This window comes from Chinchilla lanigera, unplaced genomic scaffold (assembly GCF_000276665.1).
Source record: "Chinchilla lanigera isolate Chin_1 unplaced genomic scaffold, ChiLan1.0 scaffold00019, whole genome shotgun sequence".
Classification (NCBI taxonomy): domain Eukaryota; kingdom Metazoa; phylum Chordata; class Mammalia; order Rodentia; family Chinchillidae; genus Chinchilla; species Chinchilla lanigera.
Window position 1 is genome coordinate 22,474,100 of NW_004955420.1, and position 24,455 is coordinate 22,498,554.

The 24,455-nt window shown below is 46.4% G+C and overlaps 1 protein-coding gene and 1 long non-coding RNA gene across 5 annotated transcripts in view; one reads left to right on the forward strand and one right to left on the reverse strand.

The window, feature by feature from the left end:
* Positions 1-19,525, forward strand: part of LOC102014570 (chromosome unknown open reading frame, human C3orf70) — a gene marked incomplete at its 5' end in the record, with an annotated part of 67,256 nt that extends 47,731 nt beyond the window's left edge. Inside the window, 1 exon segment of the mRNA XM_005383303.2 lies at positions 14,957-19,525. Within this exon segment, the coding sequence (XP_005383360.1) occupies positions 14,957-15,513 (557 nt within the window). The 3' untranslated portion in view covers positions 15,514-19,525.
* On the reverse strand, positions 1,332-5,901 carry LOC102014053. Of its 4 annotated transcripts, none has more exons than XR_001233775.1 (4): positions 5,584-5,901; positions 4,235-4,659; positions 3,181-3,519; positions 1,332-2,522 (listed from the first exon to the last, which is right to left on the reverse strand). It is a non-coding gene; the product is annotated as an uncharacterized LOC102014053 (long non-coding RNA). The 4 variants fall into 4 exon arrangements; XR_001233774.1 differs by having other exon boundaries at positions 5,565-5,901; XR_001233776.1 differs by lacking the exon at positions 5,584-5,901 and adding an exon at positions 5,280-5,549.
* Positions 19,526-24,455: the final 4,930 nt, after the last annotated feature.

A 24,455-nucleotide genomic window follows, 5' to 3' on the forward strand; every position in this document is an offset into this window, starting at 1 on the left:
GAACTCACGACCTTGTGCTTGCCAGGCAGGCACTTTTGCCGCTGAGCTAAATCCCCAGCCCCATAACAGCCATTTTCTATGGAAAATCCTGGACTATTTAGGAATCATATAATTAGAAAAGGGACACAGAATTTGAAATAGAATCACGTGAATCCCTGTGTAAAACTCAAATTACATAAAGGAAATATTGGAAAATAAATAAGTCCCAATACTTGAGATACTTAACATTATTTTAATTTGACTTTACCATGTTGAATTGGGACCCAAGACAGAATGCAGTTTGGCCTTTATTTAACATCAAGCCCAAAAGAAATTGCATGAAGAATAACATCTTTAAAAATTGATATTTAAAAATGATCATTAGTAATCAAAAGTATTGGTAATCAATGAAAGTGGGAAAAATCATACTGACAATGTGTAATAGAAAATCTAGTGGAAATACCTGATGAATGATCTATGGATGTATGCGAATTCTATCATTTTGTTGCAGGAGAATTGGACTTGACATAGCTCAGTGTAGAATAATCAGTGCAGAATAAATAGTACACGTGCCTGTGTGCCCTTACAGGAAGGAGAGCGGGGCTTCTCAGTGCTGTTTTTTACCTACTGGTCGAAGGCAAGTGGAAGATGAAGTGAAAGATTGCGCTTATGGTGGTCCCATCCAGGGAAAAGAGAGCTCAACTGAAAAGGTGGCCCATTTTCTGCCCACTAGTGGAAGTTAGAGTTGGTTATATTTGATTATATTGCCGTTGCAAATAAAATGAGTCACTGTCACATTAGTCATTGTTTCCAGAAACGGAGTGGAGAGGGGGAGCAGAGGAAGAGGGAGAAAAGCAAGAAAAAGAGAAGAGATTGGCTGACTCTTCAAAGTCAGATTTTTAATTTTATCAGCGCACGTTTGCAGTACGTAATGATCACATTCCTCCCATGGAGTTGTTACGCACAGAACACACCTTACTTCTCCGCCCTTTCCTCCTCCCTCCGTCTCTTGGTCCCCTTCACTTTTGCAAAAGTTCCGTTTCCCTGTCTTCTGTTATCTTTTAACTGGCTGCCCACATCAGGAGATTGACTCTGGAACCGTACCTTTCATCGTATACTCAGCTAAAATCAAAACGGGTCAAAGACTTGAATGTTAAAGCAGAAACAGTTAATTCACTGGAAGGCAAAACAGGTGAAACTCTTGAAGACACAGGCATGGCAAGGGCTTCCTGGACAGAACCCCAAATGCACAGGAAGTAGCATCAGGAATCAACAATGGGACCATATCAAATCCAAAACCTTCTGTATAGCAAAGTAAGTAATACAGTGAAGAGACAGCCTACAGAACGGGAAAAGTTTTTGGTTGATTTATTATAAGGAATTGGCTCATAAAGTTATGGAAAATGGCAAATCCAAATCTGCAGTGTGGGCCGGCAAGCTTGAGACCCAGGAGAGCTGATGATACAGATGAATGCAAAGGCATTAGGCTAGAGATTTTCCTCTTGCCCGGAAAGCCAGTCTTTGCCCTGTTCAGGCTGCAGGTGGTTGCATGAGGCCCATTCACAATATGGAAGGCAGTCTGTGGACTTAAAGTTCGTTTCTGCCTTTGTCACGTCATTTTGTAAATGTTTGGAATTTTATAGGAAAACGAGATTTTCTGAGTTATTAGCATTAATGAATGAACTCTCCAAGATACTCATTTTGAATAGAATGTGGCCTTTTTTCCCAACAGAAGCAATAAAAGCCTCTTTAGTCTCTTTGAAACCATCAGGAAGCTCTCACCGGGCCTTTTAGGACCACGGTCTGCAAAGGATTCACAGAAATCCTATTTGCTTCTTTATTAGCAACTTTCCCCCTCCTGGTTCCCCAGTTGGTGTGCCTCTTTCAAGACCAGTGGGGACCTCTTTGAGCCAGCCATCTGTACAGTTAGACCATTTCCAGGCTGGTTTTACTTGCTTGGATTAACCCAGGCGGAGCCATTGCGGCTGTACCCGACGTGTTCCTCTTTGCTGTGGGCCGGTGGCTTTGTTTCTCTGCAAGGGTCATCCTTAATACGAGTGGTGCCTTTTCCTCCTTGTATTTTGAAGTGATAATTTTAAAGCCTCTGCACATGGATAGATATCTTACTGGCCTTGAAAATCTGCATTTTTGTATTACCAAACTTCATGGATGCATTGGTAGGCTAAAAGCCTAAAGGTGTCTGCTGCAGGCATAGATTTCCACCCACAGTGCGGACAGAGCTCCACACTGCCCATCCCAGGGCTGAATGTTGAAAGTTGGTCTTAAATGCTGTTCCGGTTTTGTCAGGAACTTCACATGTGAATTGAGATTTCTTTTCTCGGGTGGCTGATTGGGCCTTTTGTGTTCCTCGTGCTTTACTGTCGGGCTTGCTTCCTCCCTTCGCTCTGCATTGTTCTCTTCCAGGGCAGCTTTATTCCAGCCTCTGTGGAACAGCCTGTCTGTCCTCGGCTGGCCCCGCCGCGCTGGTCTCATTCATAAAGCCGCTGAATGTCCTTCCAGCCACTGGGCTCAAGTTCTTCACTCTGGAATGAAATGAACATATGTTCATCTATTGTGAAGGCTGGATTCAGAATTTTTTCCGTGCTTGTTTTTTTCAGGGAAAGCATTTTTAGGTAGAGATCATTTGGGGGAAAATAATCAAGGGTCTTTGGTGAACTCTTTTTGGTTTTCTTAGCTGTTTTTGACAATAATTATTAATATAGAAATATTCAAATTGCAAAGGCCATGTTCTTTTTTAAAAAATAGACTTTATGATACATTCTTTTAAAATCTTCTCTGTTAATCCTAAACTTGCTAAAATTGTCAGTGTGCCAATTTAAACATCGGAACTGTATATATTTTAATATGTGACATTATTTAATAGTATTGGTTGCAAATATACAGACTACTTCATTTCTTAATACTTATACTTTCTCAGTAGATTACTGAGAAAATTACTAAGAAAATTACTACCTACATCAAATCCCGTACATATTGCCATTGAGTCAGTTTGAATCCAGTCAAGAGAAAGAAACCATATAGCAGATTAAATGGGGCAGAAGTTTGATATGTTACTACACTCTAAGAAGACAGTGACTATAAGATACAAGGAAATTCTGCGTGGTTTGTAGGACCCTACGAGAACACCCTGGGAAGGAGAAACTTGGAAGGCAGTTCCCTCCCCAAGGCGGGGGCTCACACCTCACTGGAGAAAGTGTGCTTCAGACCTCAGGACAGCAGAGGAAGTTGCTGTCTTGCTGGGCTGTCCTGGTCCACAGCTGCTTGGCAGGAAGAAAGTAGCCTGTGGGATGCAGGCAGGCCACAGGCCGGGCAGCTGTGCAGAGGGGCGGAGCCGTGGTGTAGGGAGGCACACTGGAACGCCGGCTTCTGTGTGGAGAGGGCTGTGGGAAGGTTGCCACGAAGCTAGGCCTGCGCCTAAGGTTGCGTGTTCTGTGCAGGGCTGGGGTAGAAAACGCCAGACCCCTCACACTTGCAGCAGCCGTGAGCACAGCCGCTTCCTCCAGCGGTTCCCTCCGTACTCTAAAAACGCAGAGGAGACGTGCTCCTAGGCTTCTGTCCCTTACGGCAGGGCACGTCTGTTACGCATGGGAAGGTTTGGAGCCGAGAGGCTGCACATGGACAACTAGCGGATTCACAGTCTCACCTACTCTGATCCCCGCCCCCGCCCCCCGCCATTTCCTTTTTTTCTCTTTACTGTTGCATGGATTTTACACCCTGACAACTGTGACGAAGTAGTCCAAGAACAAAGCTTCATGTTGAATTTTGGTGCCATTATCCAAGTCTCCTTGTCCCCATTCAACAGTAGTTAAACGGATAGTGAAATAGAGACACCACTTAGGCTGTGAGACACTGACTTTGTTAGCTTTTTTTTAATTTGTTAGTTTTTAACCCTTAATTCTTGGGACTCTGCAGTGACACCAGTTTTGGAATTGGCTGGCCAAGCTGCAGGTCCAAGAGAAATGAAGGGTAATGATTACAGCTGATTAAAGATAAAATCATGTTTTTATTATATCACAACTGAAATTCATGTATATAAATGTTAATAATTTGATTTTAAGCTACATCGCATTGATACGTAGAATGTGTTTCATTACTATTGTGGCTGATTATTTTAAAATGGCATTCCAGAGTGCTGTGTTAGTTTGTACCATCTTGAAAATGAGACTGTTAGTGAACAAACATGTTACCTACAAAAATAACCTTTAACGAAGTTACAATTTTAAAAATTCTGTACCTCTGAGTTCCTGCTGTGAGTCCTTATGCTTAAGCACAGACATTTTCAATGCTTTGAGATCTTACTTTCCTTGGAGCAGATTTGTATTTAGCTTCACTTCCTAGTGGATTTCCGAGCTCTTCATCCCCAGATCAGTTCAGTGTGACGGACGTCGGTCACAGTTCCCCTTCCTTCCGTCAGCGGTGTCTGTCCGCTGGGTGAATGGCTGCTAATAATGTATTTGGGATCTGTAGGACACTGCAGCGTGTGCTGGGGGGAGGCAGGAAGCCTCACCATCACCGTCATGCTCAGGTTCTCCGTTTGCTGTCGCCCCGGAGGGATTTCTTTGTTCCCAAATAAATTTTTCAGACTTCAGTTTTAGAAATCAGTTTCCCAGTCTTGCTAATCAGCCCATGAATAGTGATTTTTCAGAGAAGGGTAGGAGGCTGAAATGGCCACATAAAATGTGTAAAGAGTCAAGGCTGATCATCTCAAAAAATCAAAGATAATGCCTTTCATTTTTATTATTCCTATCAATCAAAAGGATTATAGCTGTGTATCTGACCTCATCTTGTAGTGATGGGACGCTAATACATTTCCCAGGCAGGGGATACAGCTCAGTGGCACAGCGCCTGCCTGCCCAGCACAAGGTCCTGAATTCGATTCCCGGTACCGCACACACACACACACACACACACACACACACACACACCCCGCCACCAAAAAAAATCCCATTTACTTCTCTTTACCCTGACACATTTCTGTTTTTCTGCGCTCAGACTGCAGACACTGGCTGCGCTCTGCTTGGGTTTCTTTGTGCCCTGTCAGCAGCCATCCTTGTTCTGAGCATACGCTTTCCAGGCTTCCCGCCACCCCCAGTGACCCATCTTGGGAAAAGGCTCCCCTGGCTCTCTGTTCTGCCCGAGTACTGCATTCCACTAGCTCTGCAGATCAGCAGCGGGTGGTAAGTGGGGCTTTCCAGCTTACGTGGAAAGCAGCAGAGATGGTCACTGAATGAAGCCCTCATTTGGCCACCTAACAGGAAGAGAAACCTGAGAGTCCCTACCGCACTGTGGCCTATTTTAGCTGGTTACATCTCGGGACGGTTCTGCATTCTCCGGCCCTAGAAGGGGCCTCGTGGCCCTCTTTGAACAGGAACGGCCTGTGTCTGCAGGTTCCTGTGGCGATGTGTTCGAGTACGCGCCCGTCTCTCCCCGAGTGCATCGGGACGCGGGTACCGACTAAGGCGGAAGTCCCCGCCGTCTCCTCTGTCCTCATCTGCCCCTCCCCGTTCTCCAGCAGCTCACGCGGTCCCCTCCTCCGCCCCCTGGCTGTGCACCCCGAGTCCCACCCGCTTCAGTCGTGCTCACAGACTATCTCCTCCTTGGCGCTCTTGGTCAGTTCCTGAATCCCCAGTGCCAAACAGAGAACACCCCATTTTGGAAGCCAGTTTGGAGCAGTTCCGCTTCCTGCTGTGCTGCTCCGCAGCTCCCGCCGAAGCCATGCCCGACCCCCTCGGAAGCCTGAGCTCCTGTTCTGCTGCCTGCTGAGTGCCCTTGGCACGCACATTCCTACAGTTCACTCAACTTCGGTGTTTTTTATTTTCTCTCTGAACGTGAAAGCTTCCGAAAGCAGGAATACATAGCACCCTTCATTTCCCCGTGGCGTCTGATAGTGGTATAAACGTGGTAGGTGATCAGTAACTGTTTGTTCAGCGAGTGGGTAACCCCAGCTTCTGGTGGTCTGCCTCACTGGGGATGGGCTCACGTTAGTATTGTTCCATCATTCTGAAGACCGTGTACAGTTCTGGAATGAAGAGACAAGGATCTTGCTTAAATTTATCTTCCTTAAATTGGAGCAAGGATCTTGCTCCAGTTTACAATGGAGGTATCAAGATATTGGAAAATATGTATTCTCATAGGTCAAAGTACAAAGATATTAGTATACTGACTACCAATGGGGTAAGGGGACAAAGCACAAAACATATTGGTTCTAATAAATGCTAGGTCCTTTTGCTTTTTAGTCTGTGACGTGATACCAAATAATGGACATTGTATAAATTGTAAAATAAGAGTATTTAACATCTCTTTCAAAATACTGAATGATGTTGGGAATAAAATAAACACAGTTGTGGTTCACATTATAAAATCAAAGAACTAAACTGCATGCATTTACCTCAGGCCGCTCTTCCTTTTCTCAGATTTACCTTTCTAATTATATTTGGCTTAAGCTGATACTTAAATTACTTTGGATCCCTGCGAACAATATATTTCATGTGTCAAGAGGACATACATTTAACAGCTATGAAACTATCTGCAAAAAAAGCTTATTTCCTTCTCACAGGATCTTTTTTAAGAATCAAAACACACAACTGATTTTTAAAAAGTCTTAACAAGGTTTATGTAGTAGCTTAATAGGGTATATAAATTCATTTAGTTTACCTTCTACATTTATTTCTGTGTTTTCTTCTCTTTGTGCTTCCTAACCGACAGAAACATCTTAAGTAGATGTAATCATACTGCTACAAACTGAAACGTTAGCTCAAGCAAATGGCAGAGGACGACAGTGTAAGTTAATCAGGCACTGTCTAAACCAGTCGTAGCGAACCTATGGCCCACATGCCTCAGCGGGCTGTTTGTATCACTGAATGCTCTAAAAGGTTCGCCATCGTTGGTCTAGACAGGTTTATTAATGAGCTAATGTGTCCTTCTGAGGAAAGAACACAAGAGGTGTCCAGTTCTGGGTCCTAGATCTGACCCTGCCTTACTACAAGGGTTTGAGAGTGTAGTAACTGTTCTTACTTCTTTTTCTTTTCTAACCAGAGGACCAAGATGAGAACATAAATCATCTTGGTGTTATTTGATATGCTATTCCCAAACACCAAAGGAGTGAAAATCAAATATTATGAATCAAGACTTAGCGTAGTGGAAATTACTTATTTAGTGGTTTTAATGGACTTTTATTTGAGAAACAGCTGAAATTATTCAACCAGTGTCTCCAAAAAGAGATGAGATGTTTAAAATTATTCATGTATTGGTCACATTTTTATGGATGGGATTTTAGTGATGTTGTAAAATCAGTTTCATTATTTAGAAAGTGATTTTGATGCACTTTAAAAAATTTATAGTAAGTTATCTCATTAGCTTATGGTTTTTTTCTGATGTTTTAAAAAATGTTTTACATTGATACATAATTTTACATCCATGGACTGCAGTGTGACATTTAAATACATGTGTGGTGGCAGCTGTCACAGCCATCATCTGAAACATTTATGATTTCTTTGTATTGGGAACACTGAGAAGGCACTCCCTTAGCTGTGTTGAAATACTCACTTAATTGCTGTCATCCATAGTTATCCTACTGGGCTATAAAAATTTAGTTTCTCCTCCTAACAACTACACTCCGGCCTCCATTTCTCCCCCAACACCCTCCCCATAGTTCTGTGCTCTCGATATCAACTCTTTAGCTTTCACATATAAATGAGGACATACAGTATTTGATTTTTGTGTCTTATTTCATTTAACATATTGTCCTCCAGTTCCATCCTTGTTCTGCCAATGACAGAATTTCATTCTTTTTATGGCTGAATAATATTATGATCTATTTCACATTTTCCTTATCCATTCACCTGCCAATGGTTGATTCCATATCTCAGTATTGGGCATAGTGCTGTAATGAATATGCAAATACAGGTATCAGTTTACTGATTTCTCTTACTTTGAATATATATCCAGTATTGGGATTAATGGGTCATATGGTAGTTCAATTTCTAGTTAGTTGTTTGTTTTGGCTTGTTTTTTGAGACAGGGTCTTGCTATGCAGTTTAGGCTTGGCTTGGACTCACTGTGTAGCCCACACTAGTCTTGAACTCGCAGTGATCCTCCTGCCTCAGCCTCCTGAGTGCTGAGATTACAGGCATGCACCACCACGCCTGGCTCTTGGCTTGTTTTTGGATGCTGGACACTGAACTCAGTCTTACCCATGCTAGGCAAGTGCTTTTCCACTGAGGTGTATCCCTGTTCTGTTTTCTACAACGCTGAATTACTTTACATTCACACCAACAGTATTAGGTGAGCTCCCTTTTTCCACATCCTTGCCAGCATTAGTTATCTTTTGCCTTCTTGATAATGGCCATTCTAACTGGGGTAATATCTCATTGGGTTTTGTTTGCATCTCTCTGATAAGTTATGCTGAGCATTTTTTCATGTACTTGTTGGCCACTTATATATCATATTTTAAGAAATTTCTATTCAGGTCATTTGCCCATTTTTAAATCGGGTCATTTGTGTTCTATTTGTTATTTTTTGGCTATTGAGTTGTGTTCCTTATATATTCCAGATATTAATTCCACGAACAATTTGCATATATTTTCTCCTTTCTGTCGATTATCTCTTCACTGTTTTTTGCTTTGATGTGTAGAAGCATTTTTATATAATTCCATTTATCATTTTTTACTTTTGTTTCCTGTGCTTTGGGGTTATATCAGGAAAATTTTTGTTCAGACTAATGTCCTGAAGTGTTTCTCTTATTTTTTTTCTAATAGTTTCATAATTTTAAGGTCTTACATTTGAGTCTTTGATAAATTTTGAGTTAACTTTTTTATGTGATGAGAGAGAGGGCTTCAAATTACTTCAAAAAGATTTCAGACAGATATAAACCTCAAACTCATTAACTTTTTACATATGTTTAATGGGCATTAAATATTGTAATGAAGTATAGTCTTTGCTTTCCAATGAATGAGCTTTGTGATTGATTTGAAGTGTCACTAGCAAACTAAGATCCCACTTCCCAGGAATATTTTAAGAACAAGGTTAAGAATATATATAATTCTTAATAAAAGAAATTAAGGCTCCTTGAGAAATGGCAAATTCCCACACTGGGGCAGGGAAAGTAAAATAAACCAGTAATGTCTTTTGGTGCCAGAAAATAAGGAAGTCTTCAAACTTGAATACAGGCATGTTGAGAGGATACAGTTGCTGCCGTTAAGGAGCGCTGTGTTTGTCACCTTTCTGTAACTGTGGGAGAACACCTCAGTAATGAACTTACTGGAGGAAAGGTTTTTTGGGCTCACGTTTGCGGGGGTTCAGTCCATGTTCAGTTGGCTTGTAGCCCATGGCAAAGCAGAAACATTGTGGTGGGAGCACATGGTAGAGCCAAGCTGATCACTTCATGGCACTGGGAAGCTGAAAGACAAGGAGCAAGGGAGACCCAGGGTCCCAGTGTCTCCTTCAAGGGTACTTGCAGGGACCTAAGGAGGCCCCACCTCCAAAAGGTTCTGCCACCTCCCAGTAGTATCTTGGGCTGGGAACTAAGCTTTCAAAGAACAGGCCTTTGTGGGGCATCAAAGGTCCAAACTGTAGTAAGCTCCAAGAGCAAACTGTAGGACACTTTAAACAATCAAATAAATGAGAGTAATGAGTAGCAACCCATAAAATAAAATATCTGAGTCTGTGCTTAGGTAAATCATTGAAGAAATTGAAGGAGAAAGGAATGGCTGTTGGTGGTTACACAGAATGCCGGTTAATAAATATAGGAATGCTAGACATGGAAACACTACCTTAATGATTGTGACAGATGCCTCAGAAATAATTTTCAAAAACAAGATCCACCTATGCTTGTTAGAATCACTGAGCAACAGTATGAAGAGAAACAGGGTTTTCATGGTTTCAAAATATCTCTAACAAAACAGTAACTTTATAGTGGAGAAACCTAGGCAAATACCATGTCAAGCAGGTATTTAGAGTTAACCAACTCCACCTGTGATGGGATGTGTCGACTGAAGTCCCTCCCTCCTGAGGATGCACTGAAAGGGCACAACGACATTTCTGTGGAACTTTTTTCTCCTGTTGTCTTCAGTATTTTTTATTTTAAAAAATCGTAGATGTCACATGCAGTTTTGCGATAAACAGAGTTCTGTGTACCCTTTACCAAGTATTCCCCGTGGCAGCTCAGCTGCAAAGCAGTAGGAGAGTAGGACAACCAAGTATTAACACTGGATAGTTTAGTCACAGGACATTTCCATCGGCACAAGGGTCCTTAACATTGCTCTGGGGGACAGCCATGCCTCTATTTTTTTTTTTTTTTAACTTCGTTTCTCTTTGTCATTACTGAGTGGGAAGATTCTTCGTTTATTCTGGAGCATATGAAGTTTTTTCTACAGTCTGTTAATATAATAAATTATGCCAATTTTTAAAGAAATTTTTAAATAGTCGTAAAAATTTACATAATATTTATCATCCTAACCACTTTACAGTGTATAATCCAGTGACTTTAAATTACATTTCTGTTGTACAGCTGTCACAACCATCTATTTCCACAACTCTTCATCTTGCAAAATTCAAACTTCTGGTTAACAATTTCCTATTTCCTCTTATGCCCCAGTCCTGGAAAATACCATTCTGCTTTCTGTCCAGATGAATTTGGTTACTCTTGGCACCTCAAGTAAGTGGAATCATAGTGTTCGTCTTACTGCGACTGGCTTATTTCACTCAGCACAGTATCCTCAGGATTCATCCATGTTGTAGCGTGTGTCGGAGTTTCCTTCTTTTAAGGCTGAAATTCATATGAACGGTTTATCTGGTCATCTGTTGACAGACATTTGGGTTGCTCGTGGCTGTTGTACATAATTTTGCTAGTACGTGAGTGCACCAATGCCTCTTTTAGACCCTGGGTGTATACCCAGAAGTGGAATTTCTGGGTCAGATGGTATCTAGACCCTTATTTTAATCTCATCCTTCTACTTTTCTTTAAGCCTTCAGTCTGGTATCTTTGTCTTTTACAGCTTTAAGTTTCAAAAGTTCTCATCCATGTTTAACTGGCACAGCCGACCCCGCTGTTCTGAGAGTATTGTGGCTGTTGAGTTTCCTGGCCATTTGGAAACCCCTTTGTTTTAGTCCTCACTAGACTATGCTCATTTTATTCTTAGTAAGTCCAGAAGTCACGACTCAGGATCTTTTTAGGTTTGGAGCTGCTGTTGAGAACATGGGGCAGTGCACCATAGGGGCAGAAGTTACTGGGGACCGAAGCCAAACACTAACCCCTTTGGAGTCTAGAAAGCACGTGTTTGCTATGAACTTTGTAAACTTTTTTTCTTTTTTGGCGGTGCTAGGGGTAGAACCCAGGACCTCACACGTTAGTTAAGCACTCTACTCCAGGCATATTTTTAAAACTTACTTGTGTTTCTAAGCAAATCAAACAATATAGCATTGGTTTTAGTTACTTTCTCATTGCTGGGACAAAATACCTGACACCCACAAGTTAGAGGAGGAAAGGTTTATTTTAACTTGGTTTGTGGGGTTTTGGTCCTTAGTCAGCTGGCCCCGAGGCAGGGTGGCCTGGCAGAGGGGCATCGCAGAGGAGAAAGCGCTCATGGAGTGGCAGACAGAAAGAGGCAGCGGCAGGATCAAGGAAGGAGAAGGGACATATATACACCGTCCCGGCCGTGTGCACAGGGATCTGGACCTTTCCACCAGGCTTCACCCCCAAGAGCACACCCAGGAGAACCTATCCATGAACCAGTCTGGTACCACACACCCACCATCCAGTCGCCTCCCCAAAGCCCACCTCTGAGTGCATGAGGCTTTGGGGGCCATCTCGACACAAGCCCTAATGGCATTACGTAGTAATTACATTAGAAAGGGGGATACTAAACTTTACTTGTGTGGGCTCTTTACTATTCTTCTCTCTCTCTTTGCATCTGTATTCCCAGATCGTGGGGTCTGACCCAGCTCCAAGTTAGCGCATTTAGTGGGTGCACCTTGCACAAGGAATGGAACCCAGACTGCAGGCACGCCCCCCACCCCGCCCCACCGCCCCCGCGTCTCTGCTCACCGCGTGTCTCCATTGGCTCAGACCGCTTAGTACAAAGCCAGGCTTGATGGCCTAACCAGCGAGCATGTCTCACCAGGTGGAAGCTGGCAAGTCTGAAATCCAAGCGCTGGCAGAGTCAGTGGCCAGTGAGGGCACTCAGTGTGAATCCTCCCATGAAGAGAGAGGGCTGTGCCTTTTCATCTCCTGCGAAGGGCACCAGACTCGTTGCAGGAGCTCGCGCCTTGTGTCCCATCTAAAGCTAACTGCAGAGCCTCGCCTCCAAACCCCATCGCACTGGGCTGTCAACATATGACTCTTGGTGGTGACAGTATTCGTCCCATAGTGCCACATTCCAAAAATAAGAAGAGCTTTGGGGGAGAGGGGGCCAGTGAGAGAAAGGGAGAAGAACCAAGAGGAGAGAAACTAAGGAAAATGTGCAGCAGCACGGAAGAGGAAGCACAGAGCAGGGTGAGAGGGGCTAGTGAGGCGGGAGAGTGAAGTCCCAGGCAGGCTCGCGTCTTCCCTCCATCCCTGGACCAAAGCCCTGCTCCCTCCACGACTGAGGATGGTTCTGGAAATTTGGGGTTTTTTTTGTTTTTGTTTTTAGTACCGGAATTGAATTCAGAGGCCTGTGCTCACCGGGCAGGCACTGTGCGGCTGAGCTATCTTCCCGGAGGCTCTGGAAGTTTGGGGTCCACGGCCAGGAGCCTCCTCTGGCTGGGACAGAAACCAGCCATGGTTAGCTGAGTCTGCGCTCCGCAAAAGTACTTCTTCAGTGCCTGCTCCCCGCAACCCCCAAAGCTCAGTGACCTCTGGCCACAGATAGAGAAGACCGGACTTCATTCCAGTCATTTTGTTCAGCACTGTGTGGACAGGACGGGGCCATTCCCCAAGTTTCTGCTGCATCTCGTGCCCACACACCCTACTCTAACCCTGAGGCTGAGGTCTGCAGGGAGGCGCCAAGGCCTGCCTTTGTCCACAGCGCTTAGAGGCAGGGCCTGCTGTGCCGCCTGGGAGATCTGCCCTGCTTTCCACTCTGCCTGGCGGTAGGAACCCTGTGCTTTACCATACAAGGAAACGGAGGCACCTGCTCTACCCTAAACTCAGCGCCCCAGGCAGGTGTGAGTGGGCTCTTCTAACGTTTTTATCACACGGTAGCATTTACATGACATTTGTCCAGGTTTGGAAGCACACCTGGGAACCTGAAGGCGTAACACTCTTTGGCTTTTAAATATACCTTTCCCATGTGGCACTCCAGGATGAAGCTGAAAATATTTTTAGAGTAACTTAATTACAAAGAAATTGTGACATCTAAGGTTTTTCTGTCTGGTTTGGGTTCAGGAATCAGGAAACAAATAAAAAATGCAAGTAGGCTGGCTTGATATTCATAGATTACTGAGGGTGCATGATTTGTGGTGTAGAGTATCACTCACATTTCTGATCTGAAATCACTATTCTTCCGTGGATAAATTAACAGTTAAAATTAAAAAAACACCAAAGACAGTTTCATTACAGATGGGATTCACATGATTTTCAGTCTAACGGAGAAATCAAACAGGAGCAAATGACATGCATGATGAGTGATTTGCTAACCAAAAGACACTCATCAGGACATCGTAAATTAGTGATTCCTGACCAGGAGGCAGTGGCCTTCTGGGGACATTAAACAATGTTTTGATTCTCTTTGGTTCTTATGCTTGGGGAGGAGCTGCTGCTGCTTCTGGCAGGAGGAGGATGGTGCTCAGTACCCTGCAGGGCATAGGATACCCCCACCCCCACCCCCACACAGTTGTCTTGAGCAAAAATGCCAGTGGTGCTAAGGTGAAAAAGCTCTGCCACAAATATGCACACAAGATGCAACTTGAGCTGACTGGTAATAGTTAATGTAAATTAGGAAAAATCCAAGACAGTGCCCACAATAGTGACTATTGCTTCAGGATTTGGGAGCCATTTTTCCCTTTGGTTTATTTTACAATCATCTTAGAGTTACAGACTGGATAATTTTCATCTTGGTACTCGGCACAAAGCAGGCTCTGCTCTGTGTGAAATGAAGTAGAGAGAACGGGGACAGACGCATGAGGACCCGATCCACTTGGGTCTCACGGCCATGTGAGCCGTGCATCGGTTGAGGGCTGAGAGAGGAGCGAACACTGGGCTGTGTCTGCTCGGCGTGGGCTGCTGAGTCTGGAGTCCGGAGAATGCCTCTCCCCTAGGCCACGGGTGCGCTTCGGCCTTGAGAATCACTCCCCCTCACCCTGATGCAGTCATGGGCGTGAACAGGCCAGTCCAGAGGCCACTGCCTGTATAAATAGATGTGATCCGATGAGAGCATACGACCGAGGGCCTGGGGGCGGCTCCACGGCAGACCTGGGTACTTAGCACGTTCACGGCCCTGGGTTTGATTCCCAGCACCATCAACCAAACCCAGAAACCTAGAAGGTGAATGTCCTCCATGATTCTGGGGATAAATTGGCATATATTCTTCCAGTTTTTAAATGTATATATTAACTTTAAAGATAAAACTGGAATTATAATTTTATAGTATATTACCATTTGACAGCTGTGTTTTTACCATACTATACACACTATATTGTGTATTTTACCACAAGGCCATTCCTTGTTCCAGTGTGACAGTGAATCATTTAATGTCGTCTGTAAAATAAGGACTGCAGCATCCATCCCTTCCCCTTCAGAGGCATTAGAACAACTCCTAGGTTAAAATCGGGGAAGTACATTGAGTCTCTTAGAGGACTAGTATTCTACACTGTGCTTTTTAAACGGATTACAACAGTGTTGAATGACTATGACTAGTTTCTTTTGAGATGTTACTGAAATAGTGTTTTAAACATTGAGTCATGAGAAGGCAGTGATTACAGGTATGTCAGTGCAGTTTGTGTAAACTCAGACTTCACCTGCGTCTCTTGTGACCCACAGGCAAGTACGTGTATCAGCCTATGACCCCGGTGGAACAGCTCCCCAGCACCAAGATTCCCGCCAGGCCCCGGGAACCCCCCGACACCATTCAGATCTCAGTGTCGCTCACCGAACACTTTCTGAAGTTCGCTTCTGTCTTCCAGCCTCCCCTTCCCCCTGACTCGCCGAGATACTGCATGATTTCAGACCTCTTCCTCGACAACTATCAGGTGAAATGCATCAACGGGAAGATGTGCTACGTGCAGAAGCAGCCGCCCCCACACTCCCCCAAGACGAGCCCCGAGGAGGTCTCTGCACATGGTGCCTTAATTCCAAAAGCGAGCAACACACCAAAAAGGGGTCACTGCTCCTCTCCCTCCAGTTCTGAGGACTCCGGGATCAACGCGATCGGGGCCCACTATGTGGAGTCGTGTGACGAGGACACGGAAGGAGGGGCAGAACTGAGCTCCGAGGAGGATTACAGCCCAGAGAGCAGCTGGGAGCCGGATGAGTGCACCCTGCTTTCGCCGTCGCAGTCTGACCTGGAAGTGATTGAAACCATAGAAACCACGGTGTGAGGTGCGAGCGCCCGCGGGGAGCCGCGCCCCGATCCGCGCCGAGCTTTTGTACTTTTGTCTGATGGACCCTTTTCCAGTGCTGTTGGTGTTTTCTACCCGCTTGTACCAACCATAGCAGTTCGGTGGTCTGCTGGTGAGCGTCACTCTTAGTCTTATAACCAAGACCTTTTTATTACCAACGGTTTTCTTTTGTATCTTGACTTACTTTCTATGTAGCATCTGGTGTCACGTATTTTGACCCCGCCTTAATTTCCCTGGGAACTTTTGAAAGCAGCGAAGTGATGAGCACAGAGTATCATGGATCAGATGGAGGAGCTACCCAGAGCGAAGGCGACTGTATTTCCCAGACAGCCTGTCCTCTGCAGAAAGACTTTCGGTGTCATCTGCACACGCAGGCAGCACCCCTGTCCCGCCAGCCCCCCGGGCAAGCAGCTCACTGGAGAAATCTGGTGTCGCTGGGCAGTGCTCTTCATTCCCCGTGCTTCTGTCTACTTTCTGCATGGGGTCCGGACCAGAGCCGCCCCACGTACTCCTGGGAGCTTCCTGGAGGACAAGTGGCTTCTGGTGATGGCCAGTGTCTGCATGACCCTCCACGCCAGGGCCGAGCTAGACCTTCAGAGCGGAGAGAGGACTCTTCAGGGTGTCTGCACACTGCAGGGGCTGCGGGAGACAGCCGGAGTAAAACTGGATGCCCACTGCGAACGGCCCACCTTCCAGCACCAACTAGCACCCGCCAGGCTGTGGGAACCCAGGGGAAGGGGAGGCGGACTTGGCTCGGGCATTTGAGTTGGCCTCTTGGGTGGGTTCCCATTTCCCCGGCTTTTCTTAATTGTTCTTCAGATCTGAGGAAAACATTTAGAAAGTTCTGTAGGTATTGTATTTAGGAGGCAGCCACATTTAACATCTTAAAAACATAGTTTTAGTTAGCATGGAAATGCTACAAGACAGAAGTCCTATAGGAATTAGGAATGAATCTAATAGGTTTGATTAATTCTGCTTCATTTGGTTGTATGAAGCATTAGAATGGCTTTAGGTGAGAAATGGATTAGAATTCAATATGATGCATGGATTTTTTATGCAAATGAAAAACCATCTGAAATAGTTCACTGCTAAGTCAGGAGCAAATATTTTGTGTAACAGTCACTAATTGTCACAACCCGTTGTATATGTCCTCTGTCACATGCACAGAATCAGTTTTTATTTGGCTCTCTTCAGAATTTTACTCCTGCTCTCTCCACTTATACCATGTTAGTTGGTTCTCTGCCATTTCTCCAAATCTTCTGTACGTGAAGCATAGTTAAGAATCGAGGAAGTTTCAGTATGGCCTGATGAAACGACAGCCGCTGAGCTGGAGAGCAGCACTCTGGTACCCGGGCTATCTGTGAGCGCGCTCCTGCGGCACATCCCGTGCTCCGCCAGCATTATGACGTCTCCTGTGTGTCACCGTAGCTGTGGTTTAGGAAGGAGGTGGCTTGCAGCTTTCTTCCCTGACGTCTTCAGGACTTGTTAGGCTTAGGTCCCCAGAACATCCACAGGGTTGAGAAGGCAGAGTATGGGTTTTCCTTTGAAAACAGTGTTAGTTACAACTTTCTGTGCTAGATGAGAGAGCAGCTCAAGGTTCCCACCTACTGAAATTTAAAGGCTCAGCAAGTCAAACCAAGAAGGCGACAGGAAGAGCAGGAACGGTGAGGAGGGAGGGCAGGTGGACGCGGGAGAAAGGCTGACAGCATGTCCTTGCCACCCTGGCCCTGGCGGCCTGGGGGTGTCTGATGAGCCCTGGCAGAGGGTCTTGGTGCCTCCCTTGAGAGAGGAGCCAGAGGAAGGCAGGGAGGGGAGCCAGATGCCCGCCAGCCACAAGTCAGTCTTACGTGCTCAGGGTTGTTAGGGCAACCCCTGCCCCTTCTAGCGTGCCCACCGGACAAGCGCTTTGAGTCCCCTGGGCGGGATGCAGTGGGCGTCTTCTCTACACCATTGCCCCTGCTTTTCTATTACGGGCCCACAGCCACGCCAGTTAGACGAACCGGCGTCAGCAGTCAAGTCTCTAAGCCATGGAGCTCACGTTCATGGGGCCACGCTTCTGAAGCTCCGTATGCGTCAAGGTTGGGCCCTTTCCCAGTAATATCAGTGACTTTTGTCCAGGTTCCTGTTTTTTATCCTCTTGAACTGCCAGATTAGCCACAATTTTAACGGAATTTTTGGATGTAATAATGGTTGATAACCACTTTCAATATTTGCACAATCTCTTTATAATTAAAACTCACAAAGCTTCACTTTTATAGAATTGGAGACGTTCCATTGGGTTCTAAATCTTAGATACTCCTGGATCTCAAAACAGCCTTTCCTAAATAAGCACAAGCAAGAATTCCTTTTGTCCTAGCACTGTTAATACTAATAATTCTCTGAAATATGATTGAACTGGACTTGTTTATGCTTGCATTCTGAAATCAACTAAGGATATAAAAGTACGTACTTTGAACGTAAATTCTAGGCCTATTCTCTTCCATATTATATGAAGGAATCTATAATCCTGGTATTATATTGCTAATTTACATAAGCGTATCTATAGGCACTTTAGAAGTATTTAGACTGCACTGTGTACCATAGGCATTAAGCACAGTCATGTTAAATAGGCTTGATTAATAGCTGTACGGTGAGACATGATTGCTTTATCATTTGCACCTAGAATGCTCGCTTCAGCACAGGCTGGGCCGTGTGGATGGCTAAACTGCTGTCCTGGGCTCTTGTGGACACTGGCACTGTTCCCCCTTTAAGAAAGTTGGCATAAAGGCTACAGATAGAAACTTAATTCCTCCCAATGTGGAACTTGGCTTTCTTATCTAACCAGGATTTTAGAATTTAAATTTCAAAACTGCTTTTGTGATTATAACCATTTGGTACTGCAAGGCTTTAATATCAAATCTATTTTTTATATTATAATTTTTAAGGTATAACATGAGAATTTGAGGAAATCTTTAAAAGGCAAAAGATTTATACAATCTGAAGAGAAACCAGAGTATGAGGAAATCTTTAAAAAAAAAAAAAAAGTTGACTTGGATTTCAGAGTAGTACAATACAAAAACCAAGACCAGAACAAAACCACATAGTTGTTTGCTGAGATACTTTGGATTTGAATTAAGATTTGTTTGTATCTTGGGAATGGTAGCTTTAGTCCTTAACCTCTACTTCCTGGTCTGTTTGAAACGTGACAGTTCTTTTTAGATGATCATAACAAACACCTCTGAAGCAAATTTAATTCTCTATCTGGGAAAGAGGATGCAACCAGATACGTTAGAAAGCTGTCAAAATAAGGAAAACGGCACAAGTTGAATAAAGTAGTATTTATACAGTTAGATCTTGATTATTCCCAAGATACTCTGTTTGCAAAATTTTCCTGTCACATTTTGGTTTTCTACATGAGGAAAACAATTGAACCATTTCTGTCCCCTTGCCCAGAGGAGGTGTGAACAGGAAGCAGTCGGGAGACGACTTCGCTGTAGGCTTGGGGAACGTGTGCTGCTTTTCCCACGCTGGGGAGAAGGCAGATGACCCGACTTGTGTATCTGTGCTGCGTGTTCTAGGGATGTCAGCTTGTCTCAGGTCCGAACATTAATACAAGGTTACTTCTTAAAATTCACCATTTGAAAATGCGCCCCTGCACCTTGTCATGACTGCGGTAACCAAGCGGCGAGCGTTGTTTCAGTTGGCACTGGAGCTGTTTCCAGTCGAGGTGGAGCAGGACCCTCCCCCGTGGCTGCCAGCCCGTCCCGGAGGTTTGAGTTCGAGCTCTGGGATCCTGATGTTCACACGTGCTGTGTGAGGCTGTTCATACTTTGCAATATTCAGTTCTGTGCTATTTTTTTTTAAACTGTGTTATAAAGTTTTAAGCACAATGTTGACTCTTCTACAATTTCCTAAAGTTATACTGTTTTCCTGAGACATCTCAACTTTCCTTTCATGTGTAATACTAAAATACTGCCGTGTAAAATAAAAGTGATTTTCTTTTGTATCAGAACAAATCTGCTGTTTGGGAGATTAAAACCCCCACCATAGGAGAGTTCTGTCAGATTTAAACAACTGCGGTAAAAGCTAAAAACAAAAACCCACATGGCAAGTATTTACCGTGTGCTAAGAAGTAAGCAATTTATGCTCATTATCCCACTTAAACTTTACGAAGTGCAGGCAGATAGAATCCACACTGTGCGTGTGGCTACCATTCATGACTCCCACAACTCTGTAATAACTGTTGGTTGGCTACATTAGGTTTATATCTAATAAAACAAATTCCCCCACAACTAGCGTTTATTTCACACGAGCCGCATAAGGCATCGTAGCTGCAGGTCGTGCCATGAGGGAGGCTGCAGCCCCGCAGGCCTTGGGGTTCCCGGGGTGTCAGGGGTCACTCGGGTCACCAAGGCTCAGTGCACGGCCCCAGCATGGCACGTCCAGGATCTGGGTGCTTTTGTTGAGCACACACAGAAAACAGCTTCTGGGCTCGGCTGCTGTTGAGCAGCCTCCCGAGAGACTGGTAAGTACATTATCAGTAACAGTATCACCGCTCCTCTTGTTAGTAGCTACAGCCCAACAGCAGCCTCTGCTTTCTGCGCGTAGGCTGCAAAGGGCAGTGTTTGTCATTCGGAGGAGTTAGATTTGCACCCGGAACATGGGCCGAGGGGTCCCTATACTCTGCACCCTTTGCCTACATTACTGTATTGTCCCTGCATTACTCCATTGTCCCCAAGGCAGCAAACACCTTGCCACAGCCTGGGGACTCCTTTCTCATGCCCCACACAGCAGCCCTCCTGACACGTGCAAACACGCGCGCCCCTGTGCCCGCAGGGCCCTCTGCCCGGGTCGGGCTGCCGCTGCCTCTGTTAACCGCAACTCCACAATCTCTCTAGGCTAGCCTTTTCTGCTTCACAAAGGTAACTTGTCTTCTGAAGTGACTCCTGCCGGCCACTAATCCCGTCTACTACATGTGCATTCTACTGATTTACTTCCACTTAACTGTATTGCCGATTTCTGGAAGGCATCTTATTGTAGCCTCTTACAGATGCTGACTACACAGGCTTTAATTCTGCAATAGACTTTAAGGTAGCTTCCCATCCTCCTTACTGCTCAGTCGGTGGGAACACCTTTAACCCTTGCTGTGCCAGGCAGCCAGTGCTCAGTGAGAGCACCATGATGGGACCAAGACAGGACTTCAGGACTCGGTCTCGCTGCAGCAGGATGCAAGGACAGGCAATTAGAGGTCAGGCGCGGTGGTTCTGAGCCAGGGAGATAAAAGAAGTTGATGGAAATACAAGGAAAAAGACAAAGTACATATGTCAAGATATTAAGTAATTTTCTGATTACTTTGATTTTTTAGCTTTCTAAAATGAATACATATTACTTGTATAGTGAAACAACTCAGTAAGTCAGTTTGAAGATGTAGAGACCTCAGACCTTGCGTGTAGGAGGAAGCCAGTTTCCGGAGCGGGTGCAAGTGGAGCGCCCAGGCAGTGGCCACACTGCTGTGCCCCTGCTGGAAGGGAGTAGGACTGGGCCAGTGTGTCCTGGAAATAGCCAGCTGCCACTGAGGGCTGCTCCCATCCCAGGTGTCCCGAACACGGCTGGGGCGTTTGTGGGCCAGGCAGGTCTTTCTGGCTGTCTCAGCCCTCAGCTTGAGACTCCCTGCAAAGCTGGAGATGGGAGATCAGACGGCCGGAGCCTTCTGGGGGGACATCTCAGCCCTGTGTGACCCCTAGCCTGTCACCTGGTATAAAACCCCAAACGATTTCTCCAGGGCAGAGACCTGAAGCTTCCCTGCAAGATGACAAAACACGTGGCATCATGAACACATGAAAGATGGCAGCCTATCGTCAGGGACACTGACAGAGTATTTCTCCAGTGGCAGCTCCTCGGTCACAGCCAGTGACCGTGTGGTCTTGGCAGGTGGGAGCAGAGCCAGTGCCCCCACCCCCGCCACTGAGTCAGATCCATGCCACTCCTCTCACCTGCCTGCAACCCAAGGTGAGGCCGACACCTCACGCCCAGGCCCAGCTGCAGCGGGGGCAGTGAGGTCTGCCAGCCAGCCCTGCCCGTGCCAGCCTCGCTTGCCCCTAACTCTGCCTGGTGCTCAAGCACAGCCCCCAGATCTGAAAGCTCTTTGTGGGAACTGGGCTCAGATCTTAGCGCTCCGGGAATCAGCTGCTCCCATCTGCCCTCCTGCCCCGCTGGGGCCCTTGACACCAGCTGCTCCCTTCTGTCACCCACACCGATCGCCTCTGAGGCCACGCTGCTCCAGGGGACTGGGTCTCATCGCCCTGCTGCGGGCATTTGCTGTCTGTCAGAATCTGGTCCTGGGCAGTAAACATAGGGCTGAGCTGCTACCCTCACACTGAGAATCTGTCAGCTGTGATGCTGATACTCACAAAGCAAATGTGGCCACATCCACTTGTCTGCAGGAAGACCTGGAAAAGTCATCCGAGTCTATCGGGAAAGCCACCCTGGGAAGCCTGTCAGCTCGAGAGCCCTTGGGAAGCCCCAGGGGCCACAAGGTGTCTGGAGGACAGCTTCACTGAGGCCTGGGTATGCTTGCACAGGGGGCACACAGCCAGTTACACCCAGAATCCAGAATAATAGGGAGACCCCAGCATGATTCAGAAGGTGCTCTGGTTTTAGGGAGGACACCAGGGATTTGGATTCCCCACGGAACCCAGATGCAGCCAGTCTCTGGACAAGTCATGGAGATGTCAGCATAGGGTCACCAGGTCCAACTAAAACTCACAAGGGTCCTTTCAGAGTAGAGCTCCCAGCAGGATCAGTCCTACCCCATGAGGGTTTAGTTCTCCCTATAATCAGCACAGAGGTCATGAATTTCTGGAGCTGCCCTACGTTCCCTGGTCATCTGTCTGAGCTTTCAGTCTGCCCTAAGCCAGCCTCTCAGAGGGACAAATGGCTCATGGCAAGGTCAACAGGTGCAGCACGTGGAGGGAGCTGGTGGGATGTGAGGGGAGGCTATGGGGTGTTGAAGGGTGGAGGACAACTCAAGCTTCGAGACAGAAGAGGTCAGACTGGGTGAACTATGCGGTTCCCCCACTTTTCTAGGGGCTGGGACGTGGCCCTCCCAAGACTATTAGGACCAAATTCTGACCTTTGAGACACGCACTGGGCAGAATCCTGAGAACAGGTGTCAGGAATGGGGCTGAGGCCACAGAGCCCCAGCCGCATCTGCAACTTAACAGCAGACCCTGCCAGACCCCAGCATCAACTACATCTGGCTGGGGCAGGGACAGGTGGCAGATGTGGCTGGATCCTTGCATGTAGAACCACGCTCAGAAAATAATTTAGTGGGAGGTGGTGTATGAACCACTTCCACCTTGCCCATCCCACTGAGGATGCAGACATCCATTCATGTGGGCACTCCAAAAGTGCTGAGCATGGCGGCACACTTGTAGTTCCCGCACTCTTGGAGGCTGAAAAAGGGAGATCACAACTTCGAGCCTACCCTGAGCAACTTAGCAAGACCCTGTCTTAAAAAAGGGTGTTCTGGGGAGTAGCTCAGTGTGAGGCTCTGGGTTCAGCCCCTGTATCCCCACCCGCAAAAAGGTACTAGGTGTACCTGCCCCTTGACCCTGCAAAATCATTCTCAATCTTATACCTAACAGACATGTATGCAAATGTTCAACCAAAAAACAGCAAGAACAGCAAATGGTAGGGTCAGCCCTGGAGGAATCCTAATGCCCACTACAGTGGAAAAGTTGCACTGTCCCACAGTGGGAACGCACAACGGGGTGCACAAGCACGATGCTGGAGGTAGACATCTGGAAGAACGTGGTATATACTTTCACTGCTAAGAAATTTAGAACATGCAAAATTCTGCCTATTGTTAGAGGACTGCAGGATATTATTGAATCTGGAGGATGGATGAATGCAGAATTCGGGGGACGTCAGTGCAGGTCATTTCTATGTGCCTGGCCGGGGTGCTGGTCATACAGCTGTTTGCGCCATGAGTGAGTCAGCTGCCTATGTGGTTTGTGAATATTGCTGGCCACAAAGTTACTTGGAAAAGACAGTGACTTTGAGGAAAAGATGGGGGCCCCTACTCTGTTTCAAGTGGAGCCTGGCATCTACTTGGCACTTAGTGAATAACTACCGACTGCCAGGAGGACGCAGGAGTGAACCAAACAACCCACCCTCGGGGGACGACATGCGCCCTTGGGTAGGTGGACAAGGCAAGATCCAAACTACCCCCCCTCTGAAGCTGGCTTCCTGGGGGGTGGGGGTGGGAAGGAGGGGGGACAGAGTGGTGGCCCTGGACACCCAGGGAGGAGGGGCTGCTGGGGTGAAGATGTGAGCAGCATCTCTGAGCCAGGGCTGCCCGAGGTGGAAGGCAGGAGCGGGTGGGGGCTCAGCAGGTCGGACCCCTGCCTGCAGTCACCCTGGCAGCCCGGAGGGTGACACTGAGGAGGCCGTTCCTGCTCTCCCCGCCCAGACACGTGATTCTGCAGCTGCACCTTTGGGAAAACATTTTCAGCAGGCAAAGCCGAGTGGAAAGACACTGCTTCTAAAAGGATCCCCAAAGCTCTGAATTATTTATTTGCTAAGCATTCATCATTGACGAGGCTCCTGTTGGTTTTCCTCTTCCACCAACTCCTTCGTACCCCTTGCCAGGGCAGGCTCTGGGTGGTCAGAGGTGACCTTTGTGAGGCATTTCCCCACACGTCCTCCAGAACTCTGCTTTGCTGTGGATGGAGCTTTGCAGAGGAAGCAGCATGGGCTGTGCCCGGTGGCCCACACTGCCTCTCCTGGAGGGCAGGGCAGTCCCCTCCCCTGTCAGCAGGGAGCAGCACACGCAGAGGCTCTGCGGGGGTCCCCCAGCTCTGCTCCCTACAACAGTGGCTGAAGGAGGAGGGACTTGCTCCACCCCCTTCCACAAAAATGCCTCCACAATCATAAGGACC